At 46.0% G+C, this 17785-nt stretch overlaps 1 protein-coding gene across 4 annotated transcripts in view; it reads left to right on the top strand.

Moving 5' to 3' along the window:
* Nucleotides 1-17785, top strand: part of LOC115479512 (collagen alpha-1(XVI) chain-like) — a 125880-nt gene that overhangs the window by 15660 nt on the left and 92435 nt on the right. For 3 of the 4 annotated variants that reach the window (XM_030217459.1, XM_030217458.1, XM_030217457.1), the window contains exons 4-7: nucleotides 3539-3662; nucleotides 4000-4275; nucleotides 6523-6603; nucleotides 8741-8884. In XM_030217459.1, coding sequence (XP_030073319.1) covers nucleotides 3539-3662; nucleotides 4000-4275; nucleotides 6523-6603; nucleotides 8741-8884 — 625 coding nt within the window. The remainder of the gene's footprint in view (nucleotides 1-3538; nucleotides 3663-3999; nucleotides 4276-6522; nucleotides 6604-8740; nucleotides 8885-17785) is intronic. The other variant, XM_030217460.1, reaches the window with a different exon arrangement.

Here is a 17785-nt window from a genome sequence, read left to right as displayed (position 1 = left end):
ATGTATGGCATTTACAGCTTTTTGTTTCATTGGAGTTTAGCAGTGACAGATTTTGGTGTCTCATCCCTGCCAACGCAATACAACGTGAAACAGTTTGTGAAGAAAAATAACAAAACCAATGACAATAGGAACGACACCCCTGATGGTGTGAATAACATGAGGAAGAACCTAGCGAAGCTCAAGGAATGTTCTGGAATTTGGCAGCTTAGACTTAATGCTAAAAAAATGCAGGGTCATGCATTTGGGCTGCAAAAACCCAGTTTAGAGGTGAAGAACTTCAGTACGGGAAAGAGGAGCGGGACTTGGGAGTGATCGTATGTGATAATTTTAAGGTGGCCAAACAGGTAGAAAAGGCAATGGTGAAAGCTAGGATGCTCGAGTGCATAGGGAGAGGAATGGCCAGTAGGAAAAAGGAGGTGATGAAGCCTCTAGTGAGACCTCATTTAGAATATTTTGTACAAGTCTGGAGACCGACACCTTCAAAAGATATAAACAGGATGGAGTCGGCCCAGAGGTCTTTGTCATAAAGAGTATGCACCCTACCGCCTACCATGGTATGCTACTGCGCATGCACCAGCGTTTTCCTGTTGGTTGAGAGGAGACGAGGCTGATTCATCACGGTCCATTTGTTCCCCTGAGGACGCTTAGGGCGAAACATGTATACATGTCGGGAACAGCCGATATGAAGTAACAATAGCATCAAGGACGATGAACACCTCTGTGAAGAATAGAGCACTAAATCGGGGCATACCCTGCAGGAGCTGAGCCATTTCTCCAAGCACCAAGATAAATACCCCGCTTACGTGATAGTTCAAACAACAGCTGAGAAAACTGAAAAATATATGACAAAGTACTTAGAGGAGACTTGAATTTGGACAGACACCATGGCAGGCGGTAGGGTGCTATGATGTTTATGAGGGTTAAATGCTAAAATGTGAATGACCAGCCGATGCAATATGGGATACCCTGACACTGAGCACAATTAGCATTAAAAAAAAGAAAAAAGTTGTTTTGCACATTTTTTCAATGTTTGTTTTAACTTGTTTGAATTTTGGGGGTTTGCAAGTGTTGTTTAACTAATAATACAACAAACCAGACCATTGTTTGTACCCCAGTGGAGTATGTACTATTAAATTTTAACTGCCAGACTGCCGACCATTCTTCTAACTTTTGGAGATCCCTTCTCATGGTTGAAGTCGTGAAGATTGGGAATACTTTGCATCTTTGGTGAGAAAATATGCTGAAAGTCTGTGGACGGATGGTTTGGCAGCCTGGCCTCCTGGAATTAAATGCACTCCCCAGTTGCCGAGCAATCTTTGAGCCGAGACAGTGAAATGGATATTTTAAGAGAATGGTGGCCCCCTTGAGATACAAGGGCAGATGCTGGCGGAACTGAGCTCCTGGAATTGCGCAAGTTTTTGGATTGTGTGTACTGTAGGTTTCAGATGTATTTGTGAAATATAGATAAACAACTGGATCTTTTTACTGGAGAGGAATCAAGTGAGTGGGATGAGTTTAAGCTGGGAAGGCTGCCTGCTCTGGACAGCGGGCGGGGCTGCGGTAGGCAACAGCTGTCAATGGTTGGGCAGGAATTAAGACTGCACCCAGGAAATAGAAGACTAGACATTGGCGAGAGGATCTATCTTACCCTGTGATCTCCAAGTGTCAGGTCTGAGACCTTTCAGCACTGCCTGTTTATTTATTAAGATTTATTCACCGCCTTTTTGAAGGAATTCACTCAAGGTGGTATACGGTAAGATTAAATCAAACATAAGCAATAGACAATTACAGCAGTAAAAATATTCAAATAACAATACAAAGTATGGCTTAGTTACTACTTACAATGTCAACACAATACGTAATAAAACATTTTAATTGACAGTGAAGGGTATAAGCAAAGATGGAAGATATAGGATAGGTAAGAGTTTTATGTCTTCGACTCATATTCTTGTGTGTCTGAAGTAGGTTTATCCTATTGATTTATTGAGTTCCCTTTCTTATCGGTGTTTTGTTTTGTTTTGTAAACTGCTCCAATATATGAAGTTTTTAAATAAACATAAATATAGTTTTAAGGAAGGGAATAAACACCTGATCTACTTTGTCAATTAGAAGCATAAGTACTGGGACAGACCAAAGGTCCATCAAGTCCAGCATCCTGTTTCCAACAATGGCCAATCCAGGTCACAAATACTTGGCAAGATCTCCCAAAAAAGTTCAATACATTTTATGCTGCTTATCCCAGAAATCAGCAGTGGACTTTCCTCAAGTCAGTTTAATAATGGCCTATGAACTTTTCCTTTAGGAAGCTGTCCAAATCTTTTTAAAACCCCGCTAAGCTAACTGCCTTTACCACAACAAATTCCAGAGTTTAATTACACGTTGAGTCAAGAAAGATTTTCTCCGATTTGTTTTAAATTTACTACATTGTAGCTTCATCGCATGCCCCCTAGTCCTAGTATTTTTGGAAAGCATAAACAGACACTTCACGTCTACCCGTTCAACTCCACTCATTATTTTATAGACCTCTATCATATCTCTCCTCTTTTCTCCAAGCTGAAGAGCCCTAGTCACTTCAGCCTTTCCTCATAGGAAAGTCGTCCCATCTCCTCTATCATTTTCGTCGCCCTTGGGCATTTGGGTTTGGAAGCAGTACTAGGAGTGCTGTGTGGTTTTGTTGAAGATTTTTTGATTTGCTATTTATCCTATGTTCTGTGACACTCCCTCCCTCCCCCCTCCTCATTTGGTTCCCTGGTTATCCTGCCCACCAGGTCAAAGAGCTGCTGAGATCACTAGTACAATTCTTAGCTCTAGTGAACATCAGCGGGACATGGGAACGAGCCGAGGAAGAGTTTGCGAGTTAAAGGCAGTAGGGTATGCTTGAGGCCAGAACTGTGCTTAAATGTCGCAGTTGATCTCAGATTCAACAAGTGGATGTTCCTATTTTACATATGAGACTCCTGATGCAGGCCCACCCAGCCAAAACACAGCTGTGTCGAGTCCAGAACGATTTGCAATAAACTGTTTTTATAGATTGGAACGTTGTCCGCTCATCCTTGTGTCATCTTCGTTGTCTCACCGCACGACTGGAGAGGTAAAACATACAATCAGGAATTAAAGGGAAACCAGGAAGAAGTGTGGTAAGCAGAGTTACACAGTGGGAGTTTGGTAAATGTTAGAGAAAGAAATGGGGGGGGGGGGGGGGGGAAACAGACCTCGGAAATGCTTCTTTGCTAATGACCCTAACTTCAGATGACTTCTTACCTGCTTCTTATGTTTAAAATATCGCACCTGCATACAAGTTTATGCAATGACCACAACAGTTTTGTTTCGAGTAGATGTTTACAGACAGTTCTTGACCTATTTACCCTTCGTCTCTCCAGAGAATGCCTTGACCTATACACGGGGATGAGCAGTGAACGGATGTAGGATGGCGAGTGCTCTCACTGTCCTGAAGGGGTCACTCTCTGAGCTCTGTGCCTAGTCTTGAATTCTTGGTGAAGGAGAGCTTCACTCATGGCTCTTTCCTTTCTTCTCTCAGACAGCTCTTTCCTCATGGTTTGCCCGATGAGTTTACACTGGTGATGACTTTACTACTGAAGAAACAGATAAGTAGAGAGAATTGGTACCTCTTCCAGATCAATGACCAGCAAGGGTACCTGCAGGTATGTCTCCACTCTCCGGTCACCCTCCCATCTCTCCCTGTACCTCAGTGTCCATATCCTCCCAGGGCACCGAGCCCTCAATGTATCTGCTCTCTTGGGGCATCTGTCCTTACCCTCTCAGGACTCCATCCCTCATCTTCTGCCCTTTTTGTGGCTTCTGGCTAAAGCTCTGGCTGTCTTCCAGCCATCTGTAATTAGATTAGCTCTCTCCCAGGGTCCTTAGCCTCTCAGAATACCTGTCACTTGGTATCTTCTCTCTCTTGGTCTTTCTACTCTGCCTTTGTTTTTTGAGTTTCTGTTTGTATATTTGCTGCTGAAAACTCTTGCTGTCTCCCAGCTCTCCTTAGGAATCAACGGAGAAGACAAGAGTTTGGAATTCCGAGCCAAGGGTTTGGAGAAGGATTCGGTGGCCTGTGTCTTCAGTGGGCAGGGGGTCTCTTCTTTGTTTGATTCAAAGTGGCACAAAATTGTCCTGAGCATCCAGGAACGACTTGTATCTGTCCACATTGACTGCAGATACATTTCTACCAAACCCATTGAGCGGAGGCAGAGCATCAGCATTGCAGGGCATACCTTCATTGGCATCAGCAGCACACAGGGCACACCTATCCAGGTAAGTCATGGGTCCTGCACAGCTCACTGACCGGGCCTCTTCCAGGTAGCCACTTACTCCAGAGCCCAGGCAAATGCTTTTCTGCCAGACTTCACCTTTCTTCACCCACCAATGAGTTTCATTGCTCATAGGTGAAGGAAAATGAAGACGATGCTGGAATATGTTGGATGCTAGTGTTAAAGATGACTCGGTTAAGTGGAGAGGCAACTCTAAGCTTTTGCCTGGCTTTGCACATAGGAGCCAACTTTTCAAAATGATTGGGGGTGCTGAAATGTTTTTTTCAGGTGGTGCATTCCCCCCTCCTCCTCCTCCCCCTCCCTCCGAGTTCCAGGCCCCCTTCCTTCCAAGTTCCAGGCCCCCCTCTCCTCCGAGTTCCAGGTCCCCCTCCCTCCCTCCCCTCTGAGTTCCAGGCCCCCCCTCCATCCCTTCTCTCCGAGTGCTAGCCCGACCTGCTCTGCCCGCCTGCCCCTCACCTTCCTGTGTACTACCCAGAATTTTAAAGTTTTTACCTCAGGGTCTGGCTGCAGCAGTGAAAGGCGAGCAGGCTTAGTGCTTCAGCCTGCCTTCCCTTCTCTCTCAGCTCTGCTTCTGGTCCTGCCCTTGCGGAAACAGGAAATGAGGGCAGGCTGAAGTGCCGAGCCTGCTCGCCTTTCACTGCTGCCGCCAGACCCCGAGGTAAGAACTTTTAAATTCTGGGCGGTATGCAGGAAGGCGAGGGACAGGCGGAGGACTGGGAGAAGAGGGCGGGCAGCGCAGGTCGGGCTAGCACTCAGAGGAGAGGGAGGGAGGGAGGCTGTGAACTTCCAGGAACTTCCATTCCGGGACTTCCGGCAGGTTAAATATTGGGGGTGCTCGAGCAGCCACAGCACCCACGGAGTCGGCGCTTATGGCTTTGCATGTGCATTTTATTTAATATCTTTGAATTATTTGAATTTCAGTGCTGTTAAATATGTATATTTTTGGTCCTGTTTCATAGTAGTCGTATTATTAGGTCTCAATTTGCTGCTTTCAAGTTTTTGTCTTTCACTGGGTCTATGTCTATACTTATTCATTTTACTATTGCTATGCTCTTAAGTTTGATGTTAAACTGTACCTACCCTACACCACCTTCGGTGAATCTCTTCATAAAGGCAGTTAGTAAATCCCAATAAATAAAATTTTGTTTTTATAAATTGTTTATAATGCAGATGGGAAGAGAAGGGTCCAGTGGACTCTTCTTTCACTTCGCCATGAGGATGAGTCCTGCTCCTTCACTGAGATAGAGTGACCTTGGTCAGAGTCAGCACGACTGTTAGGCAAGAGTAGGCAGTCACCTAGGGTAGCAGCATCTGGGGTGTCAAAGAGCAGTTGTCGTCAAAGCAAAATGTTAGAAGCTCAAAGACCTATAGCCTGGTTACCTTGATTATTCTGGGAGAGATGGTGTTGGGATGATCATGATTGTTGGAGGTGGGGTGGGGCAGCTAAGGCCCTATAAATGGGGTGGGGTGGGGTGGGGTGGTGAGGTGGGGTAGTGCTAGGTTGAAGGTTTTCCTAGGGTGCCCTGCCACCCAGGGGCGTAGCCAGACAGCAGATTTTGGGTGGGCCTAGGCAAGAAATGGGTGGGCACCAAGTGTTCTCCCCCCCAACACACACACCAAAAAAATATCTCAGTTGGTGGGAAAATGCTTCTTTCCGCCTTGTCAATCTGCAGTAGGCATGCGTTGAAAACTGAGCATGCGCAGATGCCAGTATCATGGATAGCAGCATTTTTGTTACCATCAGGGGGAAGTTTTCAGCTAGCAGATCTTGGGATCCCCAACAGCTACCGCTAAACATGTGCTACTGTTGAGTGGGCCTGAGCCCTTAATGGGTGGGCACAGGCCCACCCAAGCCCACCTGTGGCTACGCCACTGCTGCCACCAGACCTGACCTTGGCTGTGCTCTTGGTTGCAGCCCTGATAATTGAGGTGCCCCTCTGCCTAGGAGAAGATGGGTAGACCACTTTGGGCCACTGGTCCAGTGCACTTGGGCACTTCTTCTATTTTCCTCTAAATATCCTGTATTTCTGACTTTTGATGTTAGATCATAATGTGAATTGGAGACTATTAGGCATTTCCTGGTTCTCATAGAGGGGGGTAGGAGCATGTGCAGAGTTTTGAGGTTCCCATTGATCATATCCCAACCCTGAAAGGTGGCAGCTCCACAGCAGCTCTATATCAAAGTGGCCGCAGCAGCTGCTGAACTGATCTTTGCCTTTTTTTTCTGCAGTTTGACATCCAAAAGGCTCTTCTGTACTGCAGCGCAAGCATGGCCATGCAGGAAGCATGCTGTGAGATCTCTGCAGCAGGGGTGAGTGCGTGCTCTGCCCTTAAATGCATTCTGGTCAGTAAACATATACAGACGCCAACTCTACCTTCACTGAGGACTCTGTAATAAGATACATGAAGGATAGGAATCTGCATTAGGAAAAGTTTAGGATTTGCTGAGGGGACATGCCAGGAAAATAACAGGTAGAAGATTTAGAACAAATTAAAGAAGTACGTTCATGCAACGAACAATTAAAGTGTAGAATTTGTTGACAAGGCATCTGACACAGAAGGATTTTTAAAAATTATTTATTCATTACGTTTCAAAAAGAAAATTAAAAAATTATACCTAAAGACAAAAACAGGAAATGTACAAAGAAGATTCAGAAATCATATCGATAGAAACAGACAGGGCCCTATTTACGAAGGAGTGCTAGTGTTTTTAGCGCGTGCTAATGCTTGAGATACTCAAATGTTCCTATGGGTGTCTCTAGTGTTACCGCGTGCGAAAAAAGAGTGCCTACAGCGAGGCTTATTAAACAGGGCACCTAGTGTTAATTACACACAAGAATAAAGAAAATACATACTTGTTACAGTACACTTATCCCTGCAGCATATTTAATCCTGTATCTATGGTCTTGGAACAACTGATTCCTTATCTAATAAGACATTTTTTAAATAACCAGGATAAAAGAAATGACCAAAACTGTTTCCTTGAAACATAATCATACACTTGCGTGGGAACGTCAGAAAAAAAGCAGCCTCCACTGTAAGTGAACAAGGCTTCAAGTCTAGGAATCTGGCCAAACCCCTTTTAAATCCAGCTAATTCCTTATCAGCTGGATTTAAAAGGAGTTTGGACAGATTCCTAGAAGGGAAGGGAATGGGATTTGATATACCGCCTTTCTCTGGCTTTTGCAACTACATTCAAAGCATTTTACATACGATACATACAGGAAGTTATTTTGTACCTGGGGAATGGAGGGTTAAGAGTCACAGGGAGCTGCAGTGGGAATCAAACCCAGTTCCCCAGGTTCTCAAGCCACTTCAGTAAGCATTATTATTATTATTAATATTATTACATTTGTACCCCACGTTTTCCCACCTATTTGCAGGCTCAATGTGGCTTACAGAGTGTTGTTATGACCAAGGGCGTAGCCAGATACCTAATTTTGGGTGGGCCTGGGCCCAAGATGGGTGGGCAGAAGAACCTCGCCCTGTCCCACAGGTGATTTGTTCTCTCCTTCTCTCGCCTGCATGCCATATGGTCTTTCAAACATCCCCCCTCTCCCGTATACCTTTCAAATAGCAGATTTTCACCAGCAGCGAGCAGCAACTAATACACACTGCTCATGTTGGCCCCGCACCCTTCCCTCTGATGCAACTTCCTGTTTCCGCCTAGGCAGAAATACATCAGAGGGAAGGCCGTGGGGCTGGTGCAAGCAGTATGTATGTCACTGCTCACTGCAGGTGAAGATCTGCTACTTACAAGGTATGCAAGAGGAACACTTGTTGGGAATTTTCGGCTGGTGGGGCTTGGGGATCCCTGCCAGCCACATCATAGGTATGCTGCTACTGGGTGAGCCTGAACCCAGTGAGTGGGCCTGGGCCACCCAAGCCCACCCTTGGCTATGCCACTGGTTATGACAGAGTCATGACAGGATACTGGATACAATCAAAAGTAAGCAGAAGATGGATGAGGAGTTAGAGAAGATGGTGTTAGAATAGGATAGTTTAGGAGGTGATTTGTGTCTTTAAGGGGTCTATTGAAGAGATGTGTCTTCAGAGATTTGCGAAAGTTGCTTAGATTAGCCATAGATTTTAGGGCTGGGGGTAACCCATTCCATATCTGTGTACTTCTGTAGGAGAAGGTAGTGGTGTATGTCTACTGTACATGGGGTGCTACAGGTCTGTCCTTAGAACTGTCCTAAGTAAGAAACCATTTAGCCCCCATCTCTGTCTCTGTTTTGTGGGTTTCTGCTAGTATTTTCCATTTCCCACAGCATCACTAGACCGTAACATTCCATCTTCTTTTCTGCAGTTTTTTCCGTAGCTTCCCAGTTTAAATTCACTGGCCGCTCTTACTGTAATCCGCATTGAACCTAGAAGGTAATTGCAGCATAGAAATATGGCTGTAATTATATTGGTATCATTGTATCTCTTTTCTGCGTGTTTTGCAGTGTTTGCCTGAAGCCTCGAAAACCAGACGAGATGCCGAGGTTAGTGAGACTGCGCAGAGCAGTAACCTGATCGAGATCAATCCTCAGCCTGAGGGTAAAGTGTACACACGCTGCTTCTGCCTGGAAGAGGCCACAGGAGGCCAGGTGGGGCTTGTACCGGGGGCACAGCAGTTTTGGGGATTGAGATGGTAGGACATGGACGCTGTCTGTGGGAGGTGCAGGGTCAGGAGGAGCTGAGACACAGAATGGTGTGTGAGTCTGTCCTGACCAAGCAGTTCCCAAGACAAGGTGATATGGTCTTCAGATGGCTATTTTCTATTAAATTAACTTAATTTAGCTATTTTTAATCAGCCTATTTCTTCCACCGCCCTTGCATTAGAGAGACCATAGTAGCTTTCAAACAAAAACTCAGAACATAAAAATACAGTCTGTCCCGTGTGAAAGATGCGCTCGGATACCACCTGCTCTGGGTGACAGGATTTGAAAATAATCCATTTCTTCTCAAGACTGAGAACGTATACAGTTTCCAAAGCCATTCTTTTCTGGATTTGTGTTATTGTACACTCAGTCCCCAGACCTTCTTACCCCACCAGATTCAACCTTCCCCTAATGACCCCGTCAGGACTTCCTAAATGTTATCCCTTAGCAGCCTTGCTCCCTTTGGTCTCTAGTTTGGGAAACAATGGGTGTCTGTATGTGTTTTGTGTGTTTTGTGTGTGTGTGTGCTCACAAATGCAGAGGCAATGTGTAGAAGCAGCACAGACCTGCTGATTTGACTCAGACATGGAAAAATCAGGGATAACCTGGCCATTAAAATCACATGTATAAGTTAAGAACATAAGTGTTGGTATACTGAGACAGACCAAAGGTACATCAAGCCCATTATCCTGTGCCCAAACAAACCAGATGACCACTGGAGGGATAATGGCATGACCCTCCCCTTAATCCCCCAGTGGTCACTGATCCCCTCCCACCCCACTAAGAGGTGACAGTGACAACTCTGTGACTGCTGCAGATATAAATGTCATTCCTCTTACAGCAGCAAGCAGGTCCCTGGAGTAGCCTAGTGGTCGGTGAAGTGGACTGTAGAGAAGGGGACCCAGGCCCATATCCCACTCTAACTGGTACACTTGTGTTAGAAAGTGTGATCCCTCCAAAAACCACAAAATATGTACTGTATCTATATATATGTGACACCTGCAGGCATGAGGGCTATTGCAGTGGTGTACAGTTGGGTACAGTTGGGTACAGTAGGTTTTTGGTAGGTTTTGGAGGGCTCACCCCACAACATAAGAGTGTAATGGTGAGCTGTATACCTGGGACCTTCTACAAGAAGTTCACTGCAGCATCCCCTAGGCTGCCCCACTGCTCTGCTGGGATGTCTATGTGGCCAGTCTAGTAAGACCGTTGGCCCCCAAGCATCCCGATGGCTTGTTTTTGTGCATTTTTCCCTTGGACGTTTTTTGTTTGAAAATGGCCCTAAAAGCAAGATGCAGTGAACACAAAAATGTCTAAAATAGGGCAATTTTTTGAACTAAAAACAAAAATAGACTTTTTTTTTCTGGTTCAAAAATGACCATGTTTGGCACTGGATTTTTGGACTTTTTTTTTTTTTTTTGTAAAACGTCTAAAACTGGATTTGGACGTCATATCGAAAATGCCCCTCTTAATCTCTTGTCTTCCCTGAGTTCCCCCTTTACCCCTTTGTCAACTAGTGGTCAAGCCAATTATTTTACTGGCTTCTTGCTTCTAATATACCTAAAAAAATATACTATCCCCCAAATTCTATATAACGTGCCTTAATATCCACAAGGAAATTGAAGTGTATTCTATATGTGCGTAAATTAATTGCTTAACTAGCTAATCAGTGCTGTCAAATGGATGTTAACAAGCATTTATCAACAGTAATTGGTGTTAATTACAATTTACGTGCACAACTCGCGAAGCTTATTCTGTAACATGGCTGCACAGTTGAAAAGGGTGTGTGTTATGGGCGTGGAATGCGCATTTCTAAAATCTATGCGTATTATTAGAGAACACACCTGCTCTGCGCCTAATATTTTTGTCAGGATTTACGCCAAGTAACACATGGCCTAAATGGACGTGACCAAATTTGGTCATGTGGCGAGGTGCTCAGCGTATTCTACACACCGCATGGAAATTTAAACCTATTCTATAAAATGTAGGCGTAATTTAGGGAATATGCCTGGCTGCATATTTTTACCGCACAGATTTTTCAGACGCCATCTATAGAATCTTCTCCAATGTGTTTTTGCCTTCAAGGCAATCTTCTTTTCAAAGTCTCTCTTTGCATTTGACGTGACATTTCAAATGCTGTTTCCTATTATTTTCAGTCGGATCCTTGTTCCACTTTCTGAAGGATTTTCTTTTAGCTCTAATAGTTTCCTTCACCTCACTTTTTAAACACGCTGGCTGCCATTTGGCCTTCCTTCCTTCCTTTTTTAATATATGGAATATAACTGGCCTGGGCTTCCAGGATGGTATTTGTGAACAGTATTCATGCCTGATATAAATTTTTGACCTTCTCATTTTATCACAGTCTCCTTTTTGAAAGTTAAATGCTAACATATTGGATTTCCTGTGTGTACTTACTCCAGAGCTTATATCAAATGTGATCATGTTACGATCACTGTTATCAAGTGGCCCCAGCACCATTACCTCCTGCACCAGATCATGTGCTCCATTTAGGACTAGATCTAGAATTGTTCCCCCTCTTGTTGGTTCCTCAACCGGCTGCTCCTTAAAGCAGTCTTTGATTCCATCAAGGAATTTCACCTCTCCAGCAGTCTCTGATTTTACATTTACCCACTCAATATCGGGGTAATTTAAATCAAATTAGGAGTAAAGAAACCAAAAATCAGAAAACCATAAACCCCAATGGTTTTTTTTTCCGCTTTTCATAAGTTAGCCAAGCAAGGATAGTACTACACTGATCGTAAAAATCAGTGGAGAAAAAAAAGACCTCAGACCCTAACTACAGGGTTAAGAACTCACTATCATGGGTCTAAAACGGAAAAACAAAAAACTCCACTGCAATTAATTAATGTGCAAAATAGCTTCTTATGTCATTGGTACTCATATGTACCGAAACGGCACTGTCTAAAATCTGAACTAGGTGATGTATGAGGTCTGTCACCTTTGCACCAGGCGGGCAAGTGACCAAGCAAGCTTCACGTTCGCCAGCCACCCGGCTATCTGCATGCCTAATGATCGCATCACCAGCTACAACAGCTGTCCTATCCCTTTCCTCCTGGGCAGAAGCCCCTGGAGACACATCCTTGGTGCAAGAGGATATTGCATCCCCTGGAGGGCAGGTCCTGGATACAGGATCACTTCCTGCGTCTCCAGGGTACTGCTGTCCCTTCAGGAGATCTTCCTCTTCCATGGCAATACAGAGGTTGCCAGAATGAAGGTAGAACTTCTCGACCATGTCCCTAGGGGCAGTTCTGAGTAACCCATCAAGCTGCAAAGTGCGTAATTTGCATCTCTGCTATTTGTATAGGGAGGGGATGAAATAGTTGAAGCACTTAAAAAAATACACATGCCCTATGTTACTCTGCAATCGGCATGTGCTGTAAGAAATGCCCCTATTAAAAAAAATGTATATATTTAATTCACCAAGATTCAAAACTCACACCACCCTGGCAGAACAGTCTCTCACTGCAGAAGTCAATGAATTAATATGCAACGAATCTCCATCAGTCATGTTACCTGACAGAAACTTTGAGTGAAGCTGACTGAACCCGTAGCGTGGTCCTGCATATGCTGAGAGAAAATATATGCAGCAGGAATTGTACAGAGCACATCGTGAGGTTTGCGAGTCACCGCTGAGCATCCCCCTCACTCTGCCCTATCTCCCCATGCGGGTATTTCACTCCAGTGAGGCGATGTTGGATAGTATTCAGGGTTTTCACCTTGATGCATACAGTACTTCCGTCTTATGTGGCTACACTCAATGATATCATTCTCCTTTTAGATCTCTGCGCGAGAGTGGTGGATACTTGGAATGCCCTCCCGCGGGAGGTGGTGGAGATGAAAACGGTAACGGAGTTCAAACATGCGTGGGATAAACATAAAGGAATCCTGTTCAGAAGGAAGGGATCCTCAGAAGCTTAGCAGAGATTGGGTGGCAGAGCCGGTGGTGGGAGGCGGGGCTAGTGCTGGGCAGACTTCTACGGTCTGTGCCCTGAAAATGACAGATACAAACAGTGCACTTTGTCTAGCAAAAAAGGTGCCGGTACTCAAATGCCAGGCCACCCTTCAGGGGTGGACTGATCATTGAGGGACCCACCCTACAATAGCCAGGACCCCTGCAACCAGTCATAGAATCTACGACAAGGCAGAATTTGTATGTAGAACCTGAGCTCTTTCATTAAAATACGAGAACCATGGGTCAAGTTTAGCAGACAGCGGAAAAGGTGCCAGTACTCAGTACCCCCTCAAAAAAAGCCCTGGATACAAATCAAGGTCAGGTATACACATAAAGTAGCACATATGAGTTTATCTTGTTGGGCAGACTGGATGGACCGTGCGGGTCTTTCTCTGCCGTCATCTACTATGTTACTAGTTACTATGGCACATTTTGTGCCGACATGGAAATTCACGTTTTTTGGTTGGTACCTGTACTGTGGAATAATCTACTACTACTACTTAACATTTCTAGAGCGCTACTAGGGTTACGCAGCGCTGTACAAATTAATAACTAAGGATGGTCCCTGCTCAGAAGAGCTTACAATCTAAAGGACGAAATGTCAAGTTGGGGTAGTCTAGATTTCCTGAGTAGAGGTGTTGTGATTAGGTGCCGAAAGCGACATATGAGTTTATCTTGTTGGGCAGACTGGATGGACCGTGCGGGTCTTTCTCTGCCGTCATCTACTATGTTACTAGTTACCTGTCACTATGGCACATTTAGTGCCGTAATGGAAATTCACGTTTTTTGGTTGGTACCTGTACTCTGGAATAATCTCCCACCACATATGACAGATGAGCTTTCCTTTCCAAAGTTTAAAACGTTAGTAAAGACCCTTTATTTTTCAGTAATGCTGTGATTTTGTTGGGTGGGGTCTTGAGACGGAAGCAGCACCTGCTTTACTGTATCAGGATGTTTTTATTTAGTGTCGAGTGGCCTCTGGTTGTATGAACCTTTTACTAAACGTTATTGTAATATAAAATCGCCTTGATCTTTGTTGAATAAGTCGGTATTTCAAATAATCTTAAACACGTGTTGAAGCGGTTTTGTGGCTAATTTATCACATGGAGAAAATAAGTTCACAACTCTATGCAAAGTCCCAAATCAGGGGCGTAGCCAGACACCCAAATTTGGGTGGGCCTGGGCCCAAGGTGGGTGGGCAGAACTCTGCCTTGTCCCACAAGTGATTTGGTCTCTCCCTCTCTTGCCTGCATCCATATGGTCTCTCAAACATCCGCCCTTCCCTGAATACCTTTTAAATAGCAGATTTTCACCAATAGCGAGCAGCAACTAATACACACTACTCATGCTGGCCCCACAACCTTTCCTCTGATGCAACTTCCTGTTTCCGCATAGGTGGGAATACATCAGAGAGAAGGCTGCGGGGCTGGTGCGAACAGTATGTATCAGTCGCTGCTCACTGCAGGCAAAGATCTGCTATTTAAAAGGTCTGCAGGAGGGACAGTTGGGAGTTTTCGGCTGGTGGGGCTTGGGAATCTCTGCCAGCCACATTATTGCTACTGGGTGGGCCTGAACCCAAAGTGGATGGGCCTGGGCCCACCCAAGCCCACCCTTGGCTACGCCACTGGTCCCAATAAACCAATTTAATACAATCTGCAGCATCAACCTTCCCAAATCTCTGAGATCTGCCCTACATCTGTCCCCATTCTGCCCCCCCCCACCCCCAGCAAAGAACAAGGGACACCAGGAAGTCCTATGTGATAATCTAAGCACGAATTCTGGTACTTCACAAAACCAAGACCTCCGAGGAGCTGAAAGTAGGAGACTTATGAACCGTACTCATACTTTTTATGCTGCCCCAAGAAAGAAGGATTTTCAGACAGCTTAATCTACCCTGGCAAACTTGTATGATACAATTGTCATTTTTTTTTTGTGGTGGTGGGGAGGGGGGGGGGGGGGGTCATGTAATTTTGTTTGTTTCTGTTCTACTGCTCACAATTTTCAAGTAATGTCCATAATTTGTAGACAGCAGTGCGAGCTAAAAGTGAACCACCATGAAATAAACATGAATTTTGTGGCAATTTATTTTGAAACAAGATGAGACAACTTTGTTTCAAAAAGAGAACTTATTCTGGACACAGCTGGGCTCAGGATCACGTCGCCCTTCAGTATACGGCAGAAGGGTCATTCTTTCGATGAGGAGCTGTACTGTACATGAGGGATCCTCTCTCTTGCCTGTTCCCCCTCTGATGCTTCGATAAGCCTCGCTAATAGAAGTGGGTCAGGGCATATGCAGGTTCTAGCAGGACCCCCTGTGGTGTGTCGGAGTCTCTGGAACTGAGCAGGAGACCCATGTCTCGGAGGGCCGTGTCCCACCCAAAATCAGGAATCTCCTGCGAAATGTGAGAAATCGGGGCACCACAGTTCAGCTTTTTCACTGCCTGTGTGTCAACCACAAGCAGCTCCGGATCTCACAGGGGACACAAGCAGGAAGTTTTGCTGAGAGATCTGAAGCCGTGTGTGTGTGTGTGTGTGGGGGGGGGGGGGGGGGGGGGGGTGGCACAGTCCTGTCAAAGGAACTGGAGTGGGGGCGGAGCAGCATCAGCTGGGTTGGGCTGTGGGATCAAAATCTCCTGCTTTAAAAATTGTTCCCCCTTGGTATCTTCAGACCTTTCCTGTCTCCACCCAGCTCTGCAAGGAATAGAAATGCAGAAACATTTTAGCACAGGGCTGTTTCTCTCATAGCAGCCTCTACCTACCTCAAGTTGAAAGGTTTTGGGCGCCTTTGTGACGTCTGACCATGGCAGAGATACCCAGTTTGTAGTCCCTGATTCTACCCACTGAAATTGGTGCTGCTGGTCCCATAATGCATCAGCATGAGACTGTCAGAAATGCAGAGCTAGCCCTGTCCATGTTGTGCCCAGACGCTGCCCATGAAATGGTGACATTAGCCCGTGTGTTACTGTGACCTGTTGGCAGGCCTGGGAGTGAAGCTCAAGGTTCCGTGAAATACAGTCTGAACCCCAACCTCGGTCACCTGGTTGGACTATGCTGGACATAGGGAGTTTCTGCCTGGTGGTGACGCTGCCCTTCCTCTCCTGTCTCTGTCCCACACACAGCAGGGGAAGCTCTGAGGTCTTATCGGTCCTGGGGCAGTCTTTTTGCTAGACTGGCTGGGGCTTGTCTTCTGCTCTATGGCAGGCAGAATCTGATCTGTTTCTGTCTGTTCTCCTTCCCCTCAGGGGGCTCCAGAGTGATGTCACCCCACAAAATTCTAATGTTACTCTTCTTGGAGAAAAATGTGATTCATTTAAGATTATGTGTATGAACTGCAGCTGGAACGTGTGAGTGATTTTGGCTCCATGCAGGGGAACAAACCCCAAACCCCAAAGCTCTGCTAGAAGGTTCTCCAGCATGAGCTCCTGAGTACTGCAGGACCCAGCAGTCACTGGTAACTCCTCTGTGCCTTGGCTCCTGCCACCCACATAGCACTGAACAGAAACAGTGCCTGGGCTAGAGGCAGACTGAGGCCAGTACTGCAGAGAGAGAGAGAGAGAGAGAGAGAGAGAGAGAGAGAGAGAGAGAGAGAGAGAGAGAATGCATCCAAAACCAGCTCTAAAAGGCCTCTGTCTGAGAACAGGGGGGTCTCTCTTATTCCCCCCTCTACAGGCTGTGGTGCTGTAATGAGGCACCATCTTTGTGATGCTATAAGAAGGGGATGTCTCTTGCTGTTGATCAGGAGCTGTCAATAAACTGCTGTCTCTCACTATTAATGAGGTGCTGCAATGTCGCTCTGATGCTGTACTAAGGAGTCTCTCTCTCTCTCTTTGCTGCTGGAATGAGGTAGTTCTCTGTTCTCTCTCTCTCTCTCTCTCTCTCTCTCTCTCTCTCTCTCTCTCTCTCTCTCTCTCTGTCTCGCTGGTGCTGGAGAACAGAGTCCCATTGATTCTCTGCTCACTTTTTCCACACATGTGGTTTTGAGGAGTGAGGCTGGGGCTTACAGCTCATATAGAGAGGCTGCCAGGGAGTCAATCAGCAAACATAATCCCTGGGAGTATCTGTGTCAGAGATGCCAGGCATCTGCCCTCATTAGTGCTGTGTCTGCTGTGTTAGGGCGGTTCAAGGCAATCTGCCACCTGAGGCGGGGTTGAGGTACCAGCTGCTCCCACCCTGCGCCTGGTCTAGCATCTTCCCTCTTCCCTGCGTTTACCTTATTTCTTTCCCCAAAATGCGGCAGCGATTCCCATAGGCTGCCCTTCGTTACTGCATCCCACCTCTGAGGAAACAGGAAGTTATGTCGAGGTGGGCTGCAGTGGGAGAAGAGACTGGTGCCTGTGGCAGGGCCAGGGGCGTAGCCAGATGGGCAATTTTGGGTGGGCCTGAGCCTAAGGTGGATGGGCATGGAATTTGCCCCCCTGGCCCCCCTCTGGTTTGCTCCTCTCCCCACCCCTCCTTGCCCACAAACCCCAAATATTAAATACTTGAGAGGATGTACAGAAGGGCTGGTCTCAGCGTCAGCTCAAGGAAAGTGCTGCTGGCTGCCCAAGAAGAGAAAATGTTCAGCTGGCAAGGTTGTCACAATTTTGGATGGGCCTGAGTCCAAAGTGGGTGGGCCCTGGCCCACCCAGGCCCACCTGTGGCTACGCCACTGGGCAGGGCAGCCTATGGGAATCTCTGCCACTGCTGCCTTTTGGAAAAGAAACAAATAAGGTAAAGGGCTGAGGAGGGAGGGGAGAGTGTCACTCCTGGAGCGTGGGGACCTCAGGTGGACTAATGGTAGGGCCACCACTGGTCTGTGTTCATATGCTGAGCATGTGGACCAACTATATATATATATATATATGTTCTCAAAGTGAAAAAATAAACACAGGTGC

This window comes from Microcaecilia unicolor, chromosome 11 (genome assembly GCF_901765095.1).
Source record: "Microcaecilia unicolor chromosome 11, aMicUni1.1, whole genome shotgun sequence".
Taxonomy (NCBI): domain Eukaryota; kingdom Metazoa; phylum Chordata; class Amphibia; order Gymnophiona; family Siphonopidae; genus Microcaecilia; species Microcaecilia unicolor.
Note: the sequence above shows the minus strand (reverse complement) of the source record. Positions and strands in the feature narration are given on the sequence as shown.